Below are 21,341 nucleotides of genomic sequence, written 5' to 3'. Positions count from 1 at the left end.
ATACCAATCTCTGATAGAAATCAGTGAACTATAATTCGTTGTTCACAAAAATGACATGATGATTCAGTCAAGATATCTAAATTTCTGCCTGGTTTTCTTTTTTTTTGTTTTGCGGAATAATTTGTCTAAAAATTACTGATAAAAATAAACTCCGGACTTGAATCTCGATCTACAGTATAGATAAAAACGACATTCGATTAATAACTGGTGCATTTTTTTTTCTTGCAATATTTATAATACTTCGGTTTATATCGTATCTTTTTTTTTTTTTTATTACAAAGGCATCATGATGAGAAAGCAAGTAAAAGTAACAACACTAGGATCGTTTCTTAATTAGTTTTAATAATTCGTTTTTCACTTTAATGAATTTTCGCGAAAATTGATGGAAAGCCTTTGAGAACATGGGCAAAGTTGTTTCAAAATCAACTTGGCGATCTCTCTCTCTTTCTCATGCTAATTATATGAATTTTTGCATTTCGCTGAAAACTAAGAAAGATATCGTACAAAACTATGACACGCTTAAGGCAAAATTTTTCACATACAATTTTTCTATTTTTTTTTTTTTTTTTTTTTATGTATATATTGTCGTAGAGACGGATGTGTGACCAGTTGAATCCCAAATCTCTATTCCTCATTAATAAGAAAAATAAAAATTGAAAATATAATTTGAATGTAAAAAAAAAAAAAAATATTATCTGAAAATTTGTGCAAGCTTTCATTATTCATACGAATTTTACGAAATGCACGATGTAGGCTGAATGTTATAATAATCTAAAATTTATTACAGATTTTTTTTTATGATTTGATATATAACATTTAAAATTCTGCGCGAAGTTAATTTGAGCCAATAAAACATTTTTCATTTAAAAAAAAAGCAAAAGGCGATTTTTTTTTACAAAAATTTATCGTTTCGTAGCACTATACAATAGTTTTTTTTTCCGCTAAGATTAGTTCATTTGAAAATGACTAAATAAATTCATGTGAATAATCAAAGAAAAAAATAATTGTTTTTGCGTGAATTATTATTATTATTTTTGTTTTAAGATGGTAGGCAGGTATCAAGCTGGCTTTTATTTATTAAGTGTCACAGTCTTCGTGTTGCTCTTTTCCGTGCACATCATCAATCTAAGCGACAAACTGGAGATTTCTCTCATCGCGTAGTGCTCCATAAAAATTGAAACGATTTTTTTTTTCACTAAATTTTATAAATTGCCTCTTGCTGGGAAATTTTCAAAAGTGCTTCTCATTAAAATACTACGCGACTGAGAAAACACGCAGTGCGTTTTTTCTCATAAAAGCATTTGAGAACCGAGTAGTAGTCTGTAAATTCAACTGCTTTTTAATAATCGTCCAGATCGAAATTATCGAGTTCATCTTCTTCCAATTGCATACTTTGAAAGTCGACTTTATAGCGCAATATTCCTGCAAATAAATAAAAAGAAAACATTATTATTATTAATGTTGCGTCACTTGAGCGAATTTTATTTCCCTAAAGTTGTATTTTTTCCAATTAACACAAATATTTTATCAATTTAGTAATTAAAATCTTTATTATCTGTTCTGTTGTTTCTATGTTAATAATAGGTACGGAAGAAAAAGTTTGTATCTTAAAAATCATTTACAAGAAAAGATTAGAAGAAAATGTTAATATAGTGTAAATTATTTAAATTACTTAAAAGAATTGTTTCTAGAAAAATGTACAAGCTTATTTAGTTATTTTTTTTGTATTACTGGAAGACTAACGCTTCTATTAGCCGATAATTATTTTAATTAAAAGGAATGTAAATTTTATAATTTTCTCAATTCAGTTCTAAAATTTAGCGAATTTAGCGGATTATTAGTACAATTAGGCATTACTCTAGAATATTGTTTGTGTATTTTTAAATAGGGATTTTTGTATTAAAAAGCATGTACTATACCTTTCCCGATATGCGAGCTAATAAAAACGAAAAGGTATATTAGTACATTACCCTCAAAAATATTGAAGTAGATAATTAAAATTTATTGATAAAAAAATATATATTAAAAAATATTAATTTTTAAATAACATTTATTAAAATATCAATATTGACGTGCAAAATTTATTCATTTAAAAAAAAACAACTACATTTAAAACAATTAAGTTTTAACAATCTACGTTTTTAAAAAATATTTTTAAAAAAATTAACATTTTCCGAAAATGAGAAAACTATTACATCAATTTTAGAAATATCTACAAGATAATAAATATTTATCAATATCGAACAACAAAACATGCACAATTTAAAGGAAATAATTTTTTTCCAATATTTTTAGACAAAAAAAATGAAGTACATCTTTAATTTGAGGGAAAAGTATTCATCACCACGGTTAAAATTTGTATTTGATATTCAATTTTCAAGAAAATTTAAAAATTATTTCAATAAAATAAATAGGTACTCAAGCACATTTTTTTCAATGCTGCGTGTATCGTGAAAGGAAAATTGAAAATACTTTTTTACTTTTACAGTTGGGTTAATTGTAATTAATTAAATTAATAAGGAATAATTAAAATGGTAAAAGATAACGAAAATAATATACTTTTATAAATAAAAGATTAATAATAAATAGAAAAGCTGTACTAAATTGGTAATTTTTTTTTGTGAATTTAAAGAAATAATATCCAAAACAAAAAAAGATACTTCCAATTTGTTTAAAATAAGAATTTTAAAATCCATATTATATAAAAATCTTTTGAAAATTCTACCTACTTTCATCTAAAAAGGAATACAAACTACTAAAAAGCTTCAGTCATGCAAATTAAAAGAATAATTATATAGAATCAGCAATACAAAGATGATAATTTCGAGCAAAATATTATTTTAGTATTTTATGAAATTGTTACTTTTATATGGATGTAGTTTTGCAATTAATGTAAATGTAAAGATAATAAAACAAAAATTTTCTATATTTAAAAATTATTGTCAATTAAATAAGGAACTGTGTTCTTAATTGAATGAAGAGATGTAAAAAAATGTTAAATTAAACCAAATTTGTCCTTTCCTGAAATTCACCATTTTTTTCATTTCCACGAATTCGTTCTTCAAAAGAACAAAACAAATATTTTTCATAACGAATTTCCTTCAATTTTAATAAAAACCAAATTTTTGTCCATAATCTCCTTCAATCCTTTTTTTTTTGTCAAGAAGAAAAAAAACAAATATTTTTTCTAAACAATTTCCTTCAGTTCGATCAAATTATCTCCATAAACAATTTCCTTCAATTTTGTGAAAAGAGAACAAAAAAAGAAAACTCAAAATTCTTCTATATTTAAACTGTAATAAATGTGCAGTGCATATGCATGACATGAAGAAAGAAACATGTTTTATGAATTCAGCGTTGAAATAATTATAATATAGAACTATTCTAATCAGTGAAAACTCAATGAAGAAATTATAGCAGTTTGTCGATATACTTTTTTTTTTACTACGATTCTCAAACATTAAATGAACGTACTTTAAAATTTTTTGTGATAAATTAGTAAAATAAAAATAGAACAAAAAAATAAAAAAATTTATGAAACATGCAGTGAAATTGAAAAAAATTGTTTAAACATTGAAATAAACACAAAAAATGAATTTTAAATAAATAAAAAAAATTTATGTCTATAGTTTATTTAGTTAATAAAAATTTAGAGATAAAATTGAAACAAAAGTTTGTTCATTTAATATTTTTAACTCGACAAATTCATCGATTATCAAGAGAAAAAAAATGAGAAGTACTACGAAACACGAAATATATATATATGAATGAATTCACTCAAAACAGATAAACTTCTACCTGGTAGACTCTTGAGTATTTCACGGATGAAATTAGTAATCATCGAGGTCAACGTCATCAAGAGGCTCATCAGCCTGCAGTGACTGGAAATCAACTTTGTAGCGGAGGATTCCTAAATTCGAACATATGCTCTACAGTTATTATTAACTTTCGAACATGACCTCTCTCAAAGCCAAAAATCTCTTTTCTTCAAAATTTTCCACTTTTTTGTTTTCTTTTAAGTGTCAAAACATGCATTATTTATTATCAGTTAAAAATCTGATTCTTTTATCTATTTAAAGGAGATTCTCTTTTTTTAAAAAAATCCTGTAAATCTAATGTTTTTTTAAATCTAATTTTCAACTATCGAAGGAACTTGTCGAAATTCGTGGAGTTATAATTTTCAGTCTAAAGTAATCGGAGTCGTTAATTGAAAAAAAAAATGTCCAAAAAAAAACTCACCGCCAATTCCACCAAAACCTCTGACGAATTGCGAACCTTCCTGAGACTTGTCTGTTATAATTTCTAGTGTTGCTCCAAAACTCTTGTAATTATTTGCCAGCCATTCAAGCAAAGGTTGACATTCTACCAATTCCAATTCTACACCACTCTGTATAATAAACAAAACATTTGTTTATAAACGAAAATAAATGAAACAAATTTTTTTGTATGCAATTATTACCTCTTTATCAGTAAAGTGTGATTTGTCTTTTTCTTGTTCAGGAGTTAGATGCAATACTTTCTCCTCACCGTTCGTATGATTTTTAAGAACATATCGTTGAATATCTAAATTCTCCCAACAAATCAATGTCTCTACGCTACCTAATTCCAAGGCTCTCAACGTGTCTTCAACACCAAAACAATATTTTCCAGTGTCTTGAGAAATCTCATCAAAATAGCGACCTTAAATTAAAAAAAGAAAACAATTTTAGAATCAAATAAAATGAAAAATAAATAAATTAATAAACATCAATAAAATATAATTGTACCAATAAGTTTCTTTTCTTGAATAAATTTAACATTCTGCAAAGATTCAGCTGCCAATTCAATAGCTTGATTAAAACCATTTTCCCCTCCGTACGAAACATCAACTAGTTTTATCACTTTAGCTTGCAATCTCTGAAATAAAATTAATAAATTTACATATATTCTAAACAAAAAATTATTTTTAAAAATTAAAAAGCATTAATATTATATAAAACTTACAGGATCAAACATATCGGACTGACTGAGCTCTGTTTTAAAGTCAGCACTACCAGCCAAAATAAGACCCGCAATGTTAGGCTTATCATTAGTAATATAAAGCTGAGTCGCTACTTCAGCGACTTTACGGACGTAGTTGTGTCGTTTTTCCATACGCAATCGAGCAAAACGAAGAGCAGACTGTCCTCCTCTGCCTGTAATTAGATCGCTTTTCTTAAAACTCAATTTTTTTTTTAATCTTCTACATATAAATGAGAACTTGAACTGTTACGAAGCGAATTAAAATAGATTTACATATTAACAAAACAAATTATTTTTTTTAAAGCAAAAATTATTTGACAATATATTTGTTAAATTACTAATTTATTATTAATTATTAATTATATACAAACCGTGTTTTTTGGGTAGGTCCACGGTAAATTTATGTAAAACTTCGCGTGTGTTTCCTTGTAGAGTACCAAAAAGCGCTCCATTACCATCCATAACAATAAAACCAAATTTGTTATCATCGGCAAGTAGCGCAGTAAGTGCCTCAGTATGAAACTGAAAATTAATTAATTACAAAATTATGCAAAATATTATCCGTTTAGTAAAACTTCTCAAAAAAAAAAAAAAAATTGACATCTAATTAAAAAAAATATTATTATTATATAATGATTCTTTTGTTAGGTAACCTTGGCACAGTTGTTTTGAATGTTAAATCATTGCAAACTTTCGTCTATAATCAATTATTATACATATATAGTGTAAACTATCGCAATTGTTTTCATTTTTTTTTTCCTAGGAAAATTATTAATTAATTACCTTATTATCACACAAATAAAGAGAAGTATTGATAGGCTTAAAGGGTTCAAAATCGATGTTGACTTTCTTTTCTTTGCCTTCTTCTGTTACAATTGTTCCACAGTAAATAACCAGGCCATTTGGAGGTACTGGAATAAAAAAAAGAGAATTAAATATTCACAATTAGATAATTTTATTTTATTTTAAAATAAAAAAGAAAATTTCTCTACCTTTGGTGTATAATTTTAGCCTATGCTGTACTGATGTGATGGCACCAAGAACTGATAATCTATTTACACGAGATTTTATGTTAGATGCAGTACCAAATTCATCGGCCAACATTTTGCTTACTCTCGATATTTGATCCTTTGGAGGTATTATCAACGATATCATACTTGTGCCATTCCTAAAAAGATGAAAATTAATATTAAATTTAATAAATATTAAAATTCAATTTTAATTTTAATTAATCAATTTCCTTTTTTTAAAACAAAATTAATTTTTTTTTTTAATTCCTAAAAGAAACATATTGTGATTCTAACTTGCATAACATTATAAATGTGGTTCTAAAAAAGAAAGAGAAGGATTTAACCTACATATTAAGTGTCTGTTATTAGAAATCAGACAACTCACAGCAGGAAATAAATAGCTAAACATAGTTTCCGGACATCCTGGAGAAAATGTTACATGGATGGTTCACTTTAATTTTGTAATTTATGCATAAGTATAAGAGAACATATGCTGTTTCACGTATAAGGAAAGTTTAGGTAGTCGAGTAATAAAGTATTGAAAATAACTTACCCCCTAGCCATTTCAAGGCTTTTAATAAGTTTCTTGATCTTCCAGATTTCGACATTACGGTCGGCGGACGTCTCCTCGTTGGACATTGCTGTGTGCTGGAAGTCGCGTGGTTACTATATAAGAGTTTATACCTAATTCCTCGATGATTTCTCTCGGGTAATTAAAAAAAAAAAAAGATTTACTCCTTTCGTAAAAGCCAAATGTGCAGAATTTCTGAAACGAACGGCCAGTCCATTTATCTTAAAGAACCTGCCGAAATCCAGTTCAAACCGGATTATGTCAGGTCGAACGTGCACAGCATAACGTTCGAACGGTACACTTGTGGATTTGACACGATGCACACACTCACTTGTGATTTTGAATTAATGTTTTTTTTTACTTTTAGACACACTAAATCTTTAATAAAAACACCTGCAATTATATGAAGGACACCACGCGAACAGAAACTTAAGGAATGCACACGTCGGCCATGCGAATAGCAAAGCACACAACCACTACGAAACGTCAGTAATTTTCTCAAACGTTCCACACGGTACAAATTGGGAAGCAAAAAGACTGTCGCGACGCGAGGTCACTCGTTGGTATTACTCATCAAGCTTTATTTCAAATGATTCCATTGGCTGTACTGAGAATGTTTTCGTTTACGCAGAAAATTTCAACAATGTTGGTGAACATAACCTTAAAACATGTATGAATTCATACAAAATGGGGATTACAAAATTAATCACTATTATTGCACTGTTTATTTTTGGAAATTTTATCTAAAACACTGAACAATCATTTATAAACAAAGAATATTTATTAATGAGTTATAATATTTAAGGAGAAATCAAAAAAACGTGTTGCGGGTTTTAATACCTGCTGATCACTTACGTTGTTTTACCTTAAGTAATAAACAAAATAAAAGATAAACCGTGATTGGATAATTTAGTTTGTTTTGTGCTGTAATTGGTCAGTATAGAACAATTAATGACCAATTATAAATAATGTTTGAGAAAAATGGAATTTGTCCAATAAAGACAAACCAATCAAAAGCTACTGTTTGTTGACGTCAGAAGGGAATATTATTTTTAAATAATTATTTGAATTTGTTTTTTTTTTAGTATTTTATTAAAAATAAATAAGAACCTTGAATAATAAATTATATCTATAGATAATTCAATATTAAATTAAAAATTTATATTTCTTTGATCTCTAATCGTTGTTTAAATTAAAAATTTCTGGATCATTATAATAACTTTTTAAAAGTCAGGTTATGGTTCTCAACAATTTTTGTTTTTCTCAAATTTCGAACAGTGTTTCTCATTTTAATGTGTATAATAAAACACAAATTAAAGGGTATATCATTGCAACACATTGTTGTTAAAGTGCAGAGGTAGCATGTTTTGAATTAATATTTTCATTAATTAATACTGAAGATTTAATGTTTTATGGTGAAGTTTTTATAATTAGCCAATTTTATCGTGTCATTCGTTTCGCACACCAACACAAACAATTCCAAAATGGCAGGAGCGACGGATGAACTCAGTAAGTACACTGTAGAAAAAAATTGTTTTACACTCGTGAATAGTTTAGTAATCAATTTAGAATGGTTATTATTTCATAGATAAGGAATTGTAGATTACAGTTATTTCTCTTTTTTGCATGAAAAATGAAAGAAAAGATGTTTTTCGAGTGAAAAGGAAAAGTTAAATATCACGCCGTCGTGTCTTAAGTGGGTTGTGTTTGTGTTAACGCACACATATATAATTTTAGATTCAGCACGTGGTTTCATCTGTCAAAGTAGGTTAGAATGTTTTTTAGGATTTAATTTCAATTTAAATAAGTATTTTAATTTGACAAAATTAATATCGAATTTCCTTTTCATTGTAAGTTTAATATGAGAGGATTAATTAAAAAATTAGTTAGTTTTCGACCTCCATAATATGGATATGAGAAAAGAAATTTGTTAAAAAGAGAAATAAAAGGTTTGAATCAATGAAAATTGTATTTTACTTAAAGGGTTTAATAGAATTTTTTTTGAAATGTATTTTTTTTGGTTTTTAAGTTCTTTTGGAGCGGGTTTTTCTCCGCCTTGGATCTGCAGAAACAGACGAACAACTTCAAGCTTCAGTATGTAAATTTTTACCTCCTGTTTTATTGAAGCTCTCAAGTACTCAAGAAGGTGTGCGATTAAAAGTAATGGAGCTTTTAATTCACATTAATAAAAGAGTGAAAAGTCGTCCTTTGGTTCAACTTCCTGTGGAAGCACTTTTACTCCAATATCAAGATCCAGCGGCTAGTTCGTTTGTAATTGTAAGTTAATTTTTTTTCTATTATTCATATATAAAATTGAGATAAGGTAAAATTTTATTTTTATTTCCAGAATTTTACGATTATATACATCAAGTTAGGATATCCTCGAATGAATATCAACAAACAAGCAGAATTGGTTCCATGTATTTTAAATGCTATTGAAGGAAAGCCCTTATCTCATCAAGACAGGTATATCATTTTTATAATTTAATTACTTATTTCTAAATTGAAAAATTTAAGTTCAGGTAGATTTAATCATTTTTTAAAACATTTGCTACCAATTGGTAGAATATTTTAATTATTAAATCTAATAATATAAATCATGAAAAATTATTTATTTGATGTTTTTGTAGTTTGCTGCTTATTATAATGCCAGCTTTGGCTCATATTAAAGTTCCAATGGATCCGGATAAGCGTGGAGCTCTTCTTGGCTTACATGACAAACCGAACGTCGCTAAACAGCTTATAAATTTTATGCTCGATATGTTATTACTGCCATATGGGTAAATATTTCTAAAACTATAAATTATTATCGAATGAATGAAAAATTGATCATTCTTTTATTTGTAAAATAGAACTGTGGGAAATGTGGAGAATCAACAGGCTGGTCAACCAATTGATTGGTCACAATTTCCAGTACCACCAGGATTAAGTACATATGCTTTTAAAAGAGTTATTGGAGAAACTCCTCCAACTGCCGAGCAACTTGAGCAAACTAAATTGGGAATTGTGAAATTTATTTCGGGTGGAGTTTTCTCCGATTCGGATATATTCATTCATTTAATTGTCGCTGCAGCTGACACAAGATTTAGCGTTGCGAATATGGCTGATTTAGAGCTGAAGAAAATAATTGGGTTTGTTTTTATTTCAACTACTTTTTTTAATTAATAAAAAATGTTCTACATTTAAAAAAGAATTTACATTTAATAATTATAGAACACTCGATTGGTCATCAATGCAACTTGCTGCTCCTCTATATTCCCTATTTTTGGGAACGGATGCTTTAGCAACGCAAAAGGAAGTAAAACCAGATATGAAGAGATTACCAGCCGGTACACGAATTCGTCTTAAACTTTTATATTATCTTTGTCGTGTAACTAACGCGGGTTTTATTATTCCTCCCTGCATTCAAGTTGTCTTTGATTCTCTCTATGGAAGCAATACTAATCCAAAACTCAAAACATTGGCATTACAATTTACATCTAATATCGTTCAACAGTGAGTATTTAAAAGTTTAAAGGAACTTTAATGTATTTGATAAATTTTAAATATTTTTTAAAAAATTATTTTAACTTTACAGTTGTAATCCTACATCACTGGTTAGAGTAGCTGGTGTTATTTTAAATGGAATAATGAAATTAATTTCCGAAGGTGATCCCATGCATAAACCAAAAGCATACACAATTGTCGGGCAACTTGGACAAAAAATTCCTGCTTTAATTAATAAAGATTTCAGCTTATTGGAAAAATTCTTTGATACTCTTGCAGCTGTAAGTGGAATTTTGAATTTCGAGAAAATTATTTTTCAAAAACAAATATTCTATAATAATAATAATTTATTTTCAGACTGATGGCGATTTAAGACACACAGTTCGAAATGCTTTAATCAGCATGTCTTCTGCATTTATTCTTAATAAAGAAGATGAACAAAGTATTGCATTAATGAACGCATTATTGTCCGTTCACATTGAATCGCCAGAATCTCATGTTAGGTACTTAAACAAATTTAAAAAAAAATTAAATTCTACATAAATGTTATATTTAATATATTAATTGACATTATTATTAATTAAAATTTTTTTTCGCAGATTTGTTGCAGTCCATTATGCGGCAACTGTTTTTCCAAATGATGATGCTCCATCTCGCTATTTACTTCTTCTTGCTAGTGGCGATACAATGCAGGAGGTGAGCTTGGAAGCTCTCAAAGCTTTATATGGTACGGCTTACAAAAATGAGCGTGATAAACAAAATCTAAAAGAAATTCCTCTACCGGAATTCACAAAACTTATTTCGTACGTTCATTTAAAAGCTCAAGCAAAAATTAATACTTCAAATTCTGGAAAAAAGGATTCTATCATTAAAAGTTTACCATATAACAATGCAGCATTTACTGAGGTATTTGGCTTTAAAAATATTTTATAAAATAAATTTTTTTATAATAAAAAGTGTAATAAAATAAATAATACATTTTTCTTACAGATTGTTCTCTACTTGCGTTTATCTCTAGCTAAAAGTGCCAATATTTCAGCGCAAGGTGAACAAATTCAACATCCTTGCGAACACAGTCCATTGATTGGACGTTATCTTGAAAATTTGGTAAAAGAACAGCCGGAGATTTTTAACAATTATCTCAGTTTTCTCAATATTAAAATTGGTCATTCAAAGGAAGCTGGTAAATACTGATCACATTTATTTAAATAAATCTTTATTCATAATTTACTAATATTTAATCACAAAACAATTTTAATTCTTTAGATGAAGTTTCATTAAACGCATTATTGGAAATACTTGGAACAATGTCACCTGAAATATCAAAACGCTATGAAAAAGATTTGCCATGGTTGAAAAAATTACAAGGATCAACAAAGGAGAATTATCGAGAATTAAGTGCCAAAATTTATGCCTGTATTGTCGCCAATTTGCCTTTAAATGAATTTGAAAGTCAAGTGTCGGAGATTGTGAATTGCACAAAAAATAAAGTACTTGAAATTCAACATGGAGCATTATTAGCACTTTCTTTTATGATCGAGCAAAAATTATTGTCTTTAAAGCAGACAAATATTGAAGAGATTTCTAATTTAAAAGTCTACAGTGTAGCAGTTGAAACAATTTGTAAGTTTATTTTTTTTTCAATGAAATTAAAAAAATACAAAAGTAAAATATATTTTCATGAAAATCTTTTTTACAGGTCCATTTTTAAGTGATAATAATTCGTTATTAATTAATGCTGCCGCGCAAGGAATTGGAATAATGGGAAAAACATTTGGTTTACCATTACCAGATAATAGTGATAAAGGTTTTAGTAAAATGAACATTGTTGAGAAATTATTTTCTATTTTCACAAATTCGAAATTGAATAATAAAATAAAAGACACAGCAGTACTTGCACTTGGATTTTTATGCATTGGAGAAGAATTTCCTCATACTAAATTTATTGCTGAAAAAATTCTCACTTTCGCTAAAGACACTAAAGATATTGAAATTCATCTCACTCTAAGTGAAGCTTTAATATGTTGCGTTCAAGGACCAGGTTCTATAAATGCGAGAAATATTTGGAAAATACCTTCTACTGAATATAAGGTTTCATATAGTAAAACCAGCGATGAGCTTCTTGCTTTTGTTTTGACAAAAATGTTCCAAATTGTAAAAGAACCTCATCCAAATTTGAGACAGGTTTGTAGATTTTTAAATATTTCATTCTTTTCTCATCGATAAAACTAATTGTAAAAATTTACAATTTTTTTCTAGGCTGTATGCATATGTTTGCTCTCATTAGTAAAATACAATTCAGAACGAAGTTGTATAAAGGAAAATTTTGCAATTCTTCAGAATTCATTTATGGATTTACTTTCAGAAAATAATGGTATGTGATTTATATATTTTTTTTTTACGTTAATAAAACAAAAAAGCAATACTTTTTATTTACTTACAGAATTTGTACAAGATGCTGCTTCGAAAGGTCTCTATTTGGTTTATAATTCAAGTGGTGAAAATAATCGTGAATCTTTAGTTTCCAATTTATTAGAACAATTTGTTCATGGACGAAGAGAAGGAATAAAAGTAACATCCGATACAGTGTTATTCGAAAATAATGAAATGGGCAAAAGTCCATTGGGGTGAGTTTTTAATTCGAATAAAAACAAGTAAAATTAATTTTACTATTTATAGTTTTTTTTTTAATTTTGAAATTTTTTTTTTTGCAGAGGAAATTTATCAACGTATCGTGAGATATGTTCACTCGCTTCAGATTTAAATAATCCCAAATTTATGTATCAATTTTTACATTTAGCGAATCATAATGCAGTTTGGAATTCAAAGAAAGGTGCTGCTTATGGTTTTTCGGCATTCGCTGCTATTGATACTGTTGAATTGAAAAAATATTTACCAGCTATTGTACCTAAATTGTTTAGATATCAATTTGATCCCACTCCAAAAACTCAACAAAGTATGGCGAGCATTTGGCGTGCAATTGTGCCATCTACTAATAAAGCTGTAAGTCGAAAATTTAATTAATTAATGCAAAAATTTATTTCAAATTAAATTTCTTTTCAGATTGAGGAGTATCATAAGGAAATTTTGGAAGATTTGACTATTAATTTAACTGATGGTCAGTGGCGAGTACGTAAAAGTTGTTGTCACGCCTTGACTGAATTACTTCGTTCGAGTGCACCGATTAATTTAACTGACAAAGCACCGGAATTATGGAAACAATTATTCCGTGTAATGGACGATATTCACGAGGCTACTAGATTAGCGGCTGCAAACACTGCCAAAATATTCAGTCACGTAAGTTTTTAGTAATTTTTCTTTTTCTAAAATAAATTCTTTTCTTTTTATTAATTATTTAATCTTTTTACAGTACTGTATTCGTCGATGTGATTCATCATATGGAAAATCAGGCGAAGAAGTGTTACAAGCCGTACTGCCAGTTTTAATAGATATTGGAATATCGCATAATTTAAGTGCAATTCGAACAATTTCATTGCAAACAGTATCACAACTTGTGACAGCGGCTGGTATTTTATTGAAACCTTCTCTAGTCAATTTAATACCTGCATTATTAAATGCAGCTGAAGAATTGGACAGTCCTGGTCTCAATTATTTTCGAAATGCATATTGTACCTCACAAGAAACCCAAGAGATTTTCGATACTAAAAGAGCAAGCGAGGCTAAAAGTCATTATTCAACAGAGACAATTACAAAAGTAATTTTAATTATTTGTCTTAAAATTAAAAATTCTATTAAATTGAATTAATTATATTTTTAAATTATTTACAGTGTATTCCTTTCATCGATGCACCAATTCTCAAAGAATTAATGCCGAAAGTAACTGATATTATGAAATCAAGTATAGGACTTGGAGTTAAGGTTGCATGTTCTCATTTCATTATTCTTATGACTTCACATTTAAAAATGGAATTACAACAATATGCTGGTTCGTAATAAAAAAAAAAATTTTATTTTAAAATTATTTTAATTTTTTAACTTGCGATTAATTTTTAATTATAATTGAATTAAATTTGCTGTTTTAGGTAAAATATTAACAACACTTCTGAACGGTCTTACTGATCGTAATATATCGATAAGAAAAAATAATGCAAATACAATTGGTCATGTGGTGGGTTGTGCTAAAGATTCTAGCGTAGAGAAATTATTAAATACTTTAAATAAATGGTACATGGAAAGAGAAGGTATTTATATTAATATTTTCAAATTGTTCTTAAAGTATTATTTTTTGCAATACATTTTTAAAAAAATATATTTAATTTTTCAGATGACTCTATTCGACTTGCAATTGGACAAACTCTTCAATCGATAAACAATAATAATCAAGAGATTATTAAAACACACATAAAAATAGTTTTACCTTTAACATTTTTCGCTATGCATGCTGAAAAAGTACAAGGTAAAAAAAAAATTTGGAAATATTATTTTAAATTATAAAAAAATATTTAATTTTCTTTATACTTATTTTTTTTAAAAAGGAAATGAAGCGACAATTGAAATTTGGAGTGATTTGTGGTCTGAAATTTCACCTGGTACGGAAACTGGTATTCGACAAAATTTAAGTGCCATTTTAGATATTTTGAAAACAGCTTTGGAATCTGCCTCATGGACAACAAAAGCACAAGCTGCAAATGCTGTTTCAACTGTTGCAACAAAATTAGGATCAAGTATCGATGATAGTTCCAGAGAAATATTATTAAATATTTTGACAAATGGTCTACAGGGGAGAACATGGAATGGAAAAGAGCGTCTTCTTAATGCTCTTTCTTTACTTGCTTGTAACAGCAAGTAAGTTAAAATTTATTGCATTTTATTTATATTAATTTATGAATTAAAAATTATTTTTAAAAAAAATTCTCTTTTTACAGGGAAGCATTGAAAAAAGATAGTAAGTTAACTGAAGAAGTTTTGGGAATTTTATATAAAGAGAGTAAGAAAGAATCTTTGGAATATCGTAGATTTGCTTTAAAAGCTTATTCAGAAGTTTTACACGAGTTGGATATTAATAGATTTACTCAAATCTATGATATAGCACAAGAAGTTTTACCGAAGGTAAAATTATTGAATTAATATTATGAATATTTTCTTTATATAAGAAATTAATTAATAATAATTTTTTAGTTATCAAGTAAAACTGATGATGATGACGATGATAATGACGTTTCAAGAAGTGAAAATTCAAAAAAAGTTGAAGATAAAATGAAATTACAAGAAACTATTTATGAATCTTTAGGGAAAGCTTGGCCTTCTTGTAAAGAAACTCAAGGTAATAAATTTATTTATTTTTTAAATATTTTATTATTATCACGAACGTAATGAGTTTCTTTTTATAAAACTAATTTTTCATTTTAGATAAATACTGTTTGCAATTTGTTACACACTGTAATGAAATGCTACCAAATAGTACTCGAGTCGTTCAAGTTGCAATTTTGACGACTTTAAATCTTTTTGTTGATAAACTTATTTTATTTAAAATTCCGGCTTCAGAGAGTAATCAAGAAATGTTGGACACCGTTTATGAGACATTGGAAAAAATTTTAACACAATCCATAAGTAAGTAGGAAAATATTATAGGAATAAAATAATATTTTTTTTTTAAAGTAGTATATTAAAATTTTAATTATGAAAAATTTACAGATATCTCAAAATACACGAGAATAAGAAAAGAAGCGCTAAATATAATTTTATCACTTGCACGAAAAATGGCTGAAACAAATAATAGCAAACAATTGGAAAAAATAACAGCTCTTTTTAAGGAATTTCTTCCTGAATTGTCTAAAGACAATCAACCGGAAATTCGCACTAGAGTTGTTGATATTAAAACAATGCTTAAAATTTAATCAACAATATCTCAAATGAAGGTAAAATTTCTTCATAAAACATTATTTCCATTTTTCAATGTCATAGTAAACTACGATTGAATTTTTAAACGTATATATGAATAATCAATTTTAAATCACGTAGTCATTCATTTTTTTTTTTTTTTAATTAAATGTTGGCAACATAAAAATCAATATACTTTTTAATTAATATATATCTTCCATTAATTCAAGATAGAAAATAATTGGCAATTGATAATTTTTTTTTTTTTTTTATAAAACTTATATTTGTTACCTGTATAGACGAATATTTATAGTATAATTATTTATGTAACCTTAGTAAGGAAAAAAAAATAAAGCGGCATTACAGTGAACTTAGATAACATTAAAAATGTTTATTAATTCCTGAATATACAGTTACTTGATTAATCAAGTATTAAAATGATTTTTAATTGATTATTAATAATTATTTATAATAATTAAGTAAAAAAAATAACATTATTTACAATCCTTGAGTTTTTTCAACAAAATTTTAGCACCAGGACTTTCTAATGACGTCAATTTCTTTTTCAATGGTTGTAACAATGTCAATAAACTTGATACAACGTTTGATGATGAATTTTCTAAACAAAAAATTAACAAAAAACATCCTCTATTTATTTGTATGAATTTTTCTAAAATTTGAGAATCTAAAAGTTTTAACATAATATCACCAAGGGATGTTTTATTTTTTTCCAGAAAAATTGTACTTTTTTGAAAAAGTTTTTTGAGAATTAAATGAAGACCCGTGTGTTCAATCGCACTATATTCTTTGTCATCTTCGATAATTTTTGAATCTTCATTAATTAAAAAGTCAGCAATCGCTTGAAATGTTGATTCTAAATTAATTTCATGATTCGAATTAATAATTGCTAGTGTAACCATTTGAATTGATGAATTTGATAGCCATATTTTAGTTTCTGCTACAATATTTTCCAGTAATTTTTCAATAACTCCATCTAAAATTTCTTTCTCTTTTAATTCAATTGGCTTCTTGCTGGCTGTATTTTCATTTTCCTTCTTCAACGATTCCACCATTGCTGGATGAAAATAATGTGAATCTCGATGCGCAACAAGATATAAAATTACCTTTCTTCCATATTCATTGAGAATAATTTCATTGACATTGTTAATTATTTCTGTGAGAATGATTTTTTTCAAAAGAACCGTATCGTCCACACTATCAACAAGTGCAAAAATCAATAAATGTCCATGTTCAGAGATAGAAATTTCCTTTACATGCTCCTTGAGTGATTTCATGATTATTTTCTTATCCTTATTTGATCCATGACGAATTGTTAACATTCCAACTGTTGTGCCGTCCTTGGTTTTCGTTAAATCGACTATTAAACTTCTAAGCAGTGGTATCAATTCATCTCGATCTTCATCAGTACAAATTGACAAAAACTCACTTAAAACCGTATGAACAATTGGTGATGATGCGAGTTTTTTATTCAAAATTCGATTTAAATTTGTCTTGACTGCTGAAAGTGTTGCTTTTTTCATATCGGTGGCAGTTTTAAAAACATCTTCAAGTGTCTTGATATTCTCGTCTTTTGCATGTTTATACATGTCACCGTAAAATTCTTGTTTAAAACGAATTTTATCCGCATCTGTTGCATGTTCAGAGATAGCAAATTCAAAAATTGGTGCTGATACTGTGTGACTTGATAATTTAATAATGTGACCATTGCAAGCGGTGAAAATTTCTTTTCTCAATTTATCGGAACCATATTGAAAAAATGCTTTGATACAATTTTTTGCATATTTCGATTGAAACATTTCAATCAATAAAGATTCTAATTCATCTTTAATTGATTGACGAATTTCCGTGTTGGAATATTTAATTAGCCATTGTATAACACGTGACATATCGTGTGTTAAAATGAATTTTGTATAATTTCCTTTTAATAATTCATGTAATTCTGTTGATAATTTTTGACGATTTTCATTGTCGGCTTCGATCACTCGTAATTTTTCCCCAATTTTCTTGGCTTGTACAGAAATATCATACAAGGTTGTCAGTTTTTTAATTTTTCGTTGAGCCTTGAGTGCCTTTTTCTTCTTTTTAAAATCTAACCAATCAACTTTTTCACTTGATTCGTCATTTTGAGGATATTTGTTCTTTTGAAATACCTTATTTGATTTATCATTATTTTTCTGTGATTTAGGACTTTCGAATTTTTTCTTTGATTTTGGATTCTCGGAATTTTTTATTACTGACGGTTTATCGACATTTGGTGATTGGGATTTTTGTGGTTTCTTTAATATCGATTTGTTCTCTGGTGTTTTTGCTGCTATAATTTTCTCCTTTTTTAATGTTATTTTTTCCAGTTTCTTTACAATTGTCTGCTTCTCGAATTTTCCCTTCTTTTTCTTTTTGTCTTGTTTAGAAAATTTTTCTGGTTTCTCATCCTTTCTTGGTATTTCTCTGACATGAACTTGAGAGGCAAAATTTACTGACTTCTTGGATTTCTTTGAGTCTAATTCAGAACTCGTTAATTCTGCATCTTTTCGCTTCATTGTCAATAATTCTGTAAAATATTTAAAATTGTTTCAGTAAATGTGAATTGTCCCTTTCTAACATGGATTTTTCTCATTTACGTTTAAAATTTACAAAATAAAGAAAAAAAAAATTAACAAGTTAATAAATAAAACAATGGAGAAATAATTATAAACAAAATAAAAAACAATATTAAATATGCTAATAATGTAAATGAAAACAAAAAAGAAACATAACCTCTAAATGAAAAATTGTGATGCATTTACAGTATTCTATATAAATTATAATTCAAAGAGATTTAAATATTTTAAACAAAAAGTTTCTAAAATGTTTCTAAATTTATCAAATCAATTAATTATAAAATTACAAAATTAGAAAAAATGTTTCCTTGTTTCTGGTATGTAAAACAAAGATTTGTCGAGAACAATTATTTTTTTTATGTTTTTTGAGAATATAGTTCATAAACTATATTAATAACATTTTGATTGTACAAAATTAATTATATTAATTTACCTTTTTATCCTTCTTTTAAAATAAATTCAATAAATAATTAAAAACACGTGGACCCAAACAATTCTCAATTTTTTAATGACAAGCAGACACAGCGCTGTTGCGGCTAAAATAAAAAACTATAACCTTAATTAAAATACGCGCGCTTATTTTAAATTTAGTTTAAAATTAATGTTTTTGAAATCAGCGCGCCCATTTCGACCAATCAGAAATCGTTTCTCACGTTTCCTTGTTTCCGCTCCCTGTTTGCCGTCACTGATTTTCATGTAAACTCTGTTTTCGAAAAGTGTAGCGCTACGATCGAATAAAATTAAGTTTACTTTATATTTTTTGTTAAAAATTAATAACAAATAATTAAAGTTATCTAAATTAAATTATTAATTTGAACATAAAGTTTCCCTTCTATCTCGTAAATTAAACCGTGAATGTGATTGGTCGCCACTTATTTGTCAAAATGGCGTCGTTTGTACAAGTTTGTGCATGTTGTGCGTGTCTCTTGTTACTTTTGTTGGGTGTTTTTCGATTAAAAAATAAGAATAGTTTCTTTAAAGAGTCTTTTTAAAATCCAATTGTGATTTTCAGTGTTAAATTAAATCATATAAGTCGAATTTATTACCGATTAAATGATAAAAGTGATGTGTGTGAAACCGGGCATTTGGCATGCCTCGTGGTGCGCGTGTTGTCGTTTTTGCAGTTGATTTGCAAAATACAAGTTTATTTTTGCAATTACATTGTTTCTAATTACGCGAATTTTATCTGATGAAAAACAAAATCTACTGATGTGTTGAATTTTTGTCAAAGTTATCTGAAATCATTGTGGTAGCCATTTTATATTCTCTTCTCCTACACCGCAATACATTTTTACAACAATGTTCCCAACATTTCAGATCCATATTAAGCATTGTAGCATCTACTGTTACAATCTTAAGATAATGTATTAATATTTCTTTACATTGTAGTAATAAATAATATTGTGCTATAGGATTTATTTTTTCGATGAAACTTGAAGAAAGATGGGAAGACAAATTGGCTGCCATATTGAATGCTTCAGTGTACGAGGTCTTTGTTTTTATTCTGAAGGTCAATAATTTTGTTAATACAATTCGTAATTCTTTATTCGTTTTTGCATAAAAATGCAAGTAATTTCTTTAGTGTAGTGTAAATTTAGTTCATCGAAATAATCTCAGTGTGAGAATGTGAGTTTTTTTTGTGAATTCTGGAAGAAAAGGTGGTGTGAGAGAGATAATTTTTCTTTTAAATATAGCTAGGGAGGAATATTATTCTGGTAAGAATAATGAATTATTATTATGTTGTATGTATGCAATTTTTGTGTCACTATCTTGTCTATGAATATGATTTTTGAATTTTGTATTTTCATGTCTTTTATGTTCAAATTTAATTTAAGTTCTTTTTCAGTTGAATCATCGTGGTGAGAAAATAATTTTTACTATTTTACTATAATCACTTTATTTTTCAGATGATTATTTTACATTTTTGTGTTTTGTATAATATACATAATCAAAAAGTATAAAAAGAGAATATTTTTTATACTTTTTGATATATTTATTTTATTTATTAATATATTTTATAATTAACATTTCTATATTTATATATTAGAATTTTTTAATATTTTGCCCATCATTTTTAAAAATCGCGTAAAACCTTGTCCTGTGATAAACATATGTGTTGGAAAATTTTTATTTCAACACTAAAATCCAATTATTATAATTTGCATTTTTTTCGCTGATTTTATATATCGGTTTTTTTTTTAAATTCAGTTCTTTTAGTGCAATTTTAGTGATTAAAGTTTCAAGACAAATAGATTTGATAAAAGATAAGTATTTGTGCATCAATTACATGATTGAAAAATATTTCATTTTATTTGCATTAATTAAAAGTTTTCTGTTTCAGGAAATTTAATTTTTTAAGAGGTATTTATTTACATATGTTTTTACTTTACATTAAGTTTTACATTTCAAATTTGAAAATATTTCTCTTCCATTTTCCTATTTAATTTGTATTTATTTGTTTCAGGAAATTTAATTTCTTTTTACTTTTACTTACAAATAATTTAATTGCTTTATGTTATAAATTTTTTGGATTTATCATGCGTGTTTAATTTGAATTTATTTGTTGCAGGAATTTATATATTTTTGTTTGTTTCAGACTTATCTACGATGTATCCTTTTCTTTTTTATCAAAAATTTTCTTTTTTAAATAGTTTTTATTATAATAGTTCTTGTTGAAAAATATTTTATTATTTATTTTTGCATTTAATTTCAGTTTCTTTGTTTCAGTATTTATCTGATAAAAAGGTATTTGTTTTTATATTCATTTCAGGAATGACATGTTTCCTTTTCTACTTTTATTGTTTTAAATATTAT

General features: G+C 27.0%; 3 protein-coding genes across 4 annotated transcripts; 1 reads left to right on the top strand and 2 right to left on the bottom strand.

The window, feature by feature from the left end:
• Positions 1–322: 322 nt before the first annotated feature.
• LOC127282919 (eukaryotic peptide chain release factor subunit 1) lies at positions 323–7,407 on the bottom strand. Of its 2 annotated transcripts, XM_051307508.1 has the most exons (11): positions 6,565–7,407; positions 5,994–6,169; positions 5,785–5,912; positions 5,373–5,523; positions 4,984–5,174; positions 4,767–4,896; positions 4,460–4,680; positions 4,240–4,387; positions 3,799–3,910; positions 1,920–1,936; positions 323–1,422 (listed from the first exon to the last, which is right to left on the bottom strand). In XM_051307508.1, the coding sequence occupies exons 1-9, from the start codon at positions 6,648–6,650 to the stop codon at positions 3,831–3,833; spliced, it is 1,311 nt and encodes a 436-aa protein (XP_051163465.1). In that variant the 5' UTR covers positions 6,651–7,407; the 3' UTR covers positions 323–1,422; positions 1,920–1,936; positions 3,799–3,830. The 2 variants fall into 2 exon arrangements, with proteins under 2 accessions (XP_051163465.1, XP_051163464.1); XM_051307507.1 differs by lacking the exons at positions 1,920–1,936; positions 3,799–3,910 and having other exon boundaries at positions 6,565–7,399.
• Positions 7,408–7,860: 453 nt separating this feature from the next.
• Positions 7,861–16,118, top strand: LOC127282644 (proteasome adapter and scaffold protein ECM29). Its single transcript, XM_051307017.1, has 25 exons — positions 7,861–8,091; positions 8,612–8,859; positions 8,930–9,048; positions 9,213–9,362; positions 9,435–9,713; positions 9,796–10,077; positions 10,160–10,349; positions 10,426–10,571; positions 10,668–10,974; positions 11,059–11,251; positions 11,335–11,691; positions 11,768–12,252; positions 12,328–12,442; positions 12,512–12,695; positions 12,783–13,071; positions 13,132–13,365; positions 13,439–13,783; positions 13,858–14,014; positions 14,112–14,270; positions 14,354–14,485; positions 14,565–14,874; positions 14,955–15,138; positions 15,208–15,352; positions 15,439–15,639; positions 15,724–16,118. The coding sequence occupies exons 1-25, from the start codon at positions 8,067–8,069 to the stop codon at positions 15,924–15,926; spliced, it is 5,439 nt and encodes a 1,812-aa protein (XP_051162974.1). The 5' UTR covers positions 7,861–8,066; the 3' UTR covers positions 15,927–16,118.
• A 162-nt stretch (positions 16,119–16,280) lies between these two features.
• On the bottom strand, positions 16,281–19,069 carry LOC127282645 (pumilio homolog 3). Its single transcript, XM_051307018.1, has 2 exons — positions 18,961–19,069; positions 16,281–18,478 (listed from the first exon to the last, which is right to left on the bottom strand). Exon 2 carries the CDS (start codon positions 18,465–18,467, stop codon positions 16,404–16,406), a length of 2,064 nt encoding a protein of 687 aa, XP_051162975.1. The 5' UTR covers positions 18,468–18,478; positions 18,961–19,069; the 3' UTR covers positions 16,281–16,403.
• Between the last annotated feature and the right edge of the window lie 2,272 nt (positions 19,070–21,341).

The sequence above is a fragment of the Leptopilina boulardi genome, unplaced genomic scaffold (genome assembly GCF_019393585.1).
Source record: "Leptopilina boulardi isolate dan_hultmark-lab unplaced genomic scaffold, ZJU_Lbou_2.1 LbouV2_302, whole genome shotgun sequence".
NCBI lineage: Eukaryota > Metazoa > Arthropoda > Insecta > Hymenoptera > Figitidae > Leptopilina > Leptopilina boulardi.
This window is presented reverse-complemented; position numbering and strand designations above follow the sequence as displayed.

Coding starts and splice junctions, on each gene's coding strand:
- LOC127282919 (XM_051307507.1), bottom strand. CDS start 6,650: ATGTCCAACGAGGAGACGTCCGCCGACCGTAATGTCGAAATCTGGAAG. Junction 5,524..5,784: donor TTTATTTGTGTGATAATAAG/GTAATTAATTAA, acceptor ATTAATTTTCAG/TTTCATACTGAGGCACTTAC. Junction 4,388..4,459: donor CACACTTTACTGATAAAGAG/GTAATAATTGCA, acceptor TTTATTATACAG/AGTGGTGTAGAATTGGAATT.
- LOC127282644 (XM_051307017.1), top strand. CDS start 8,067: ATGGCAGGAGCGACGGATGAACTCA. Junction 10,078..10,159: donor ACATCTAATATCGTTCAACA/GTGAGTATTTAA, acceptor TTAACTTTACAG/TTGTAATCCTACATCACTGG. Junction 10,975..11,058: donor ACAATGCAGCATTTACTGAG/GTATTTGGCTTT, acceptor TTTTTCTTACAG/ATTGTTCTCTACTTGCGTTT.
- LOC127282645 (XM_051307018.1), bottom strand. CDS start 18,467: ATGAAGCGAAAAGATGCAGAATTAACGAGTTCTGAATTAGACTCAAAG.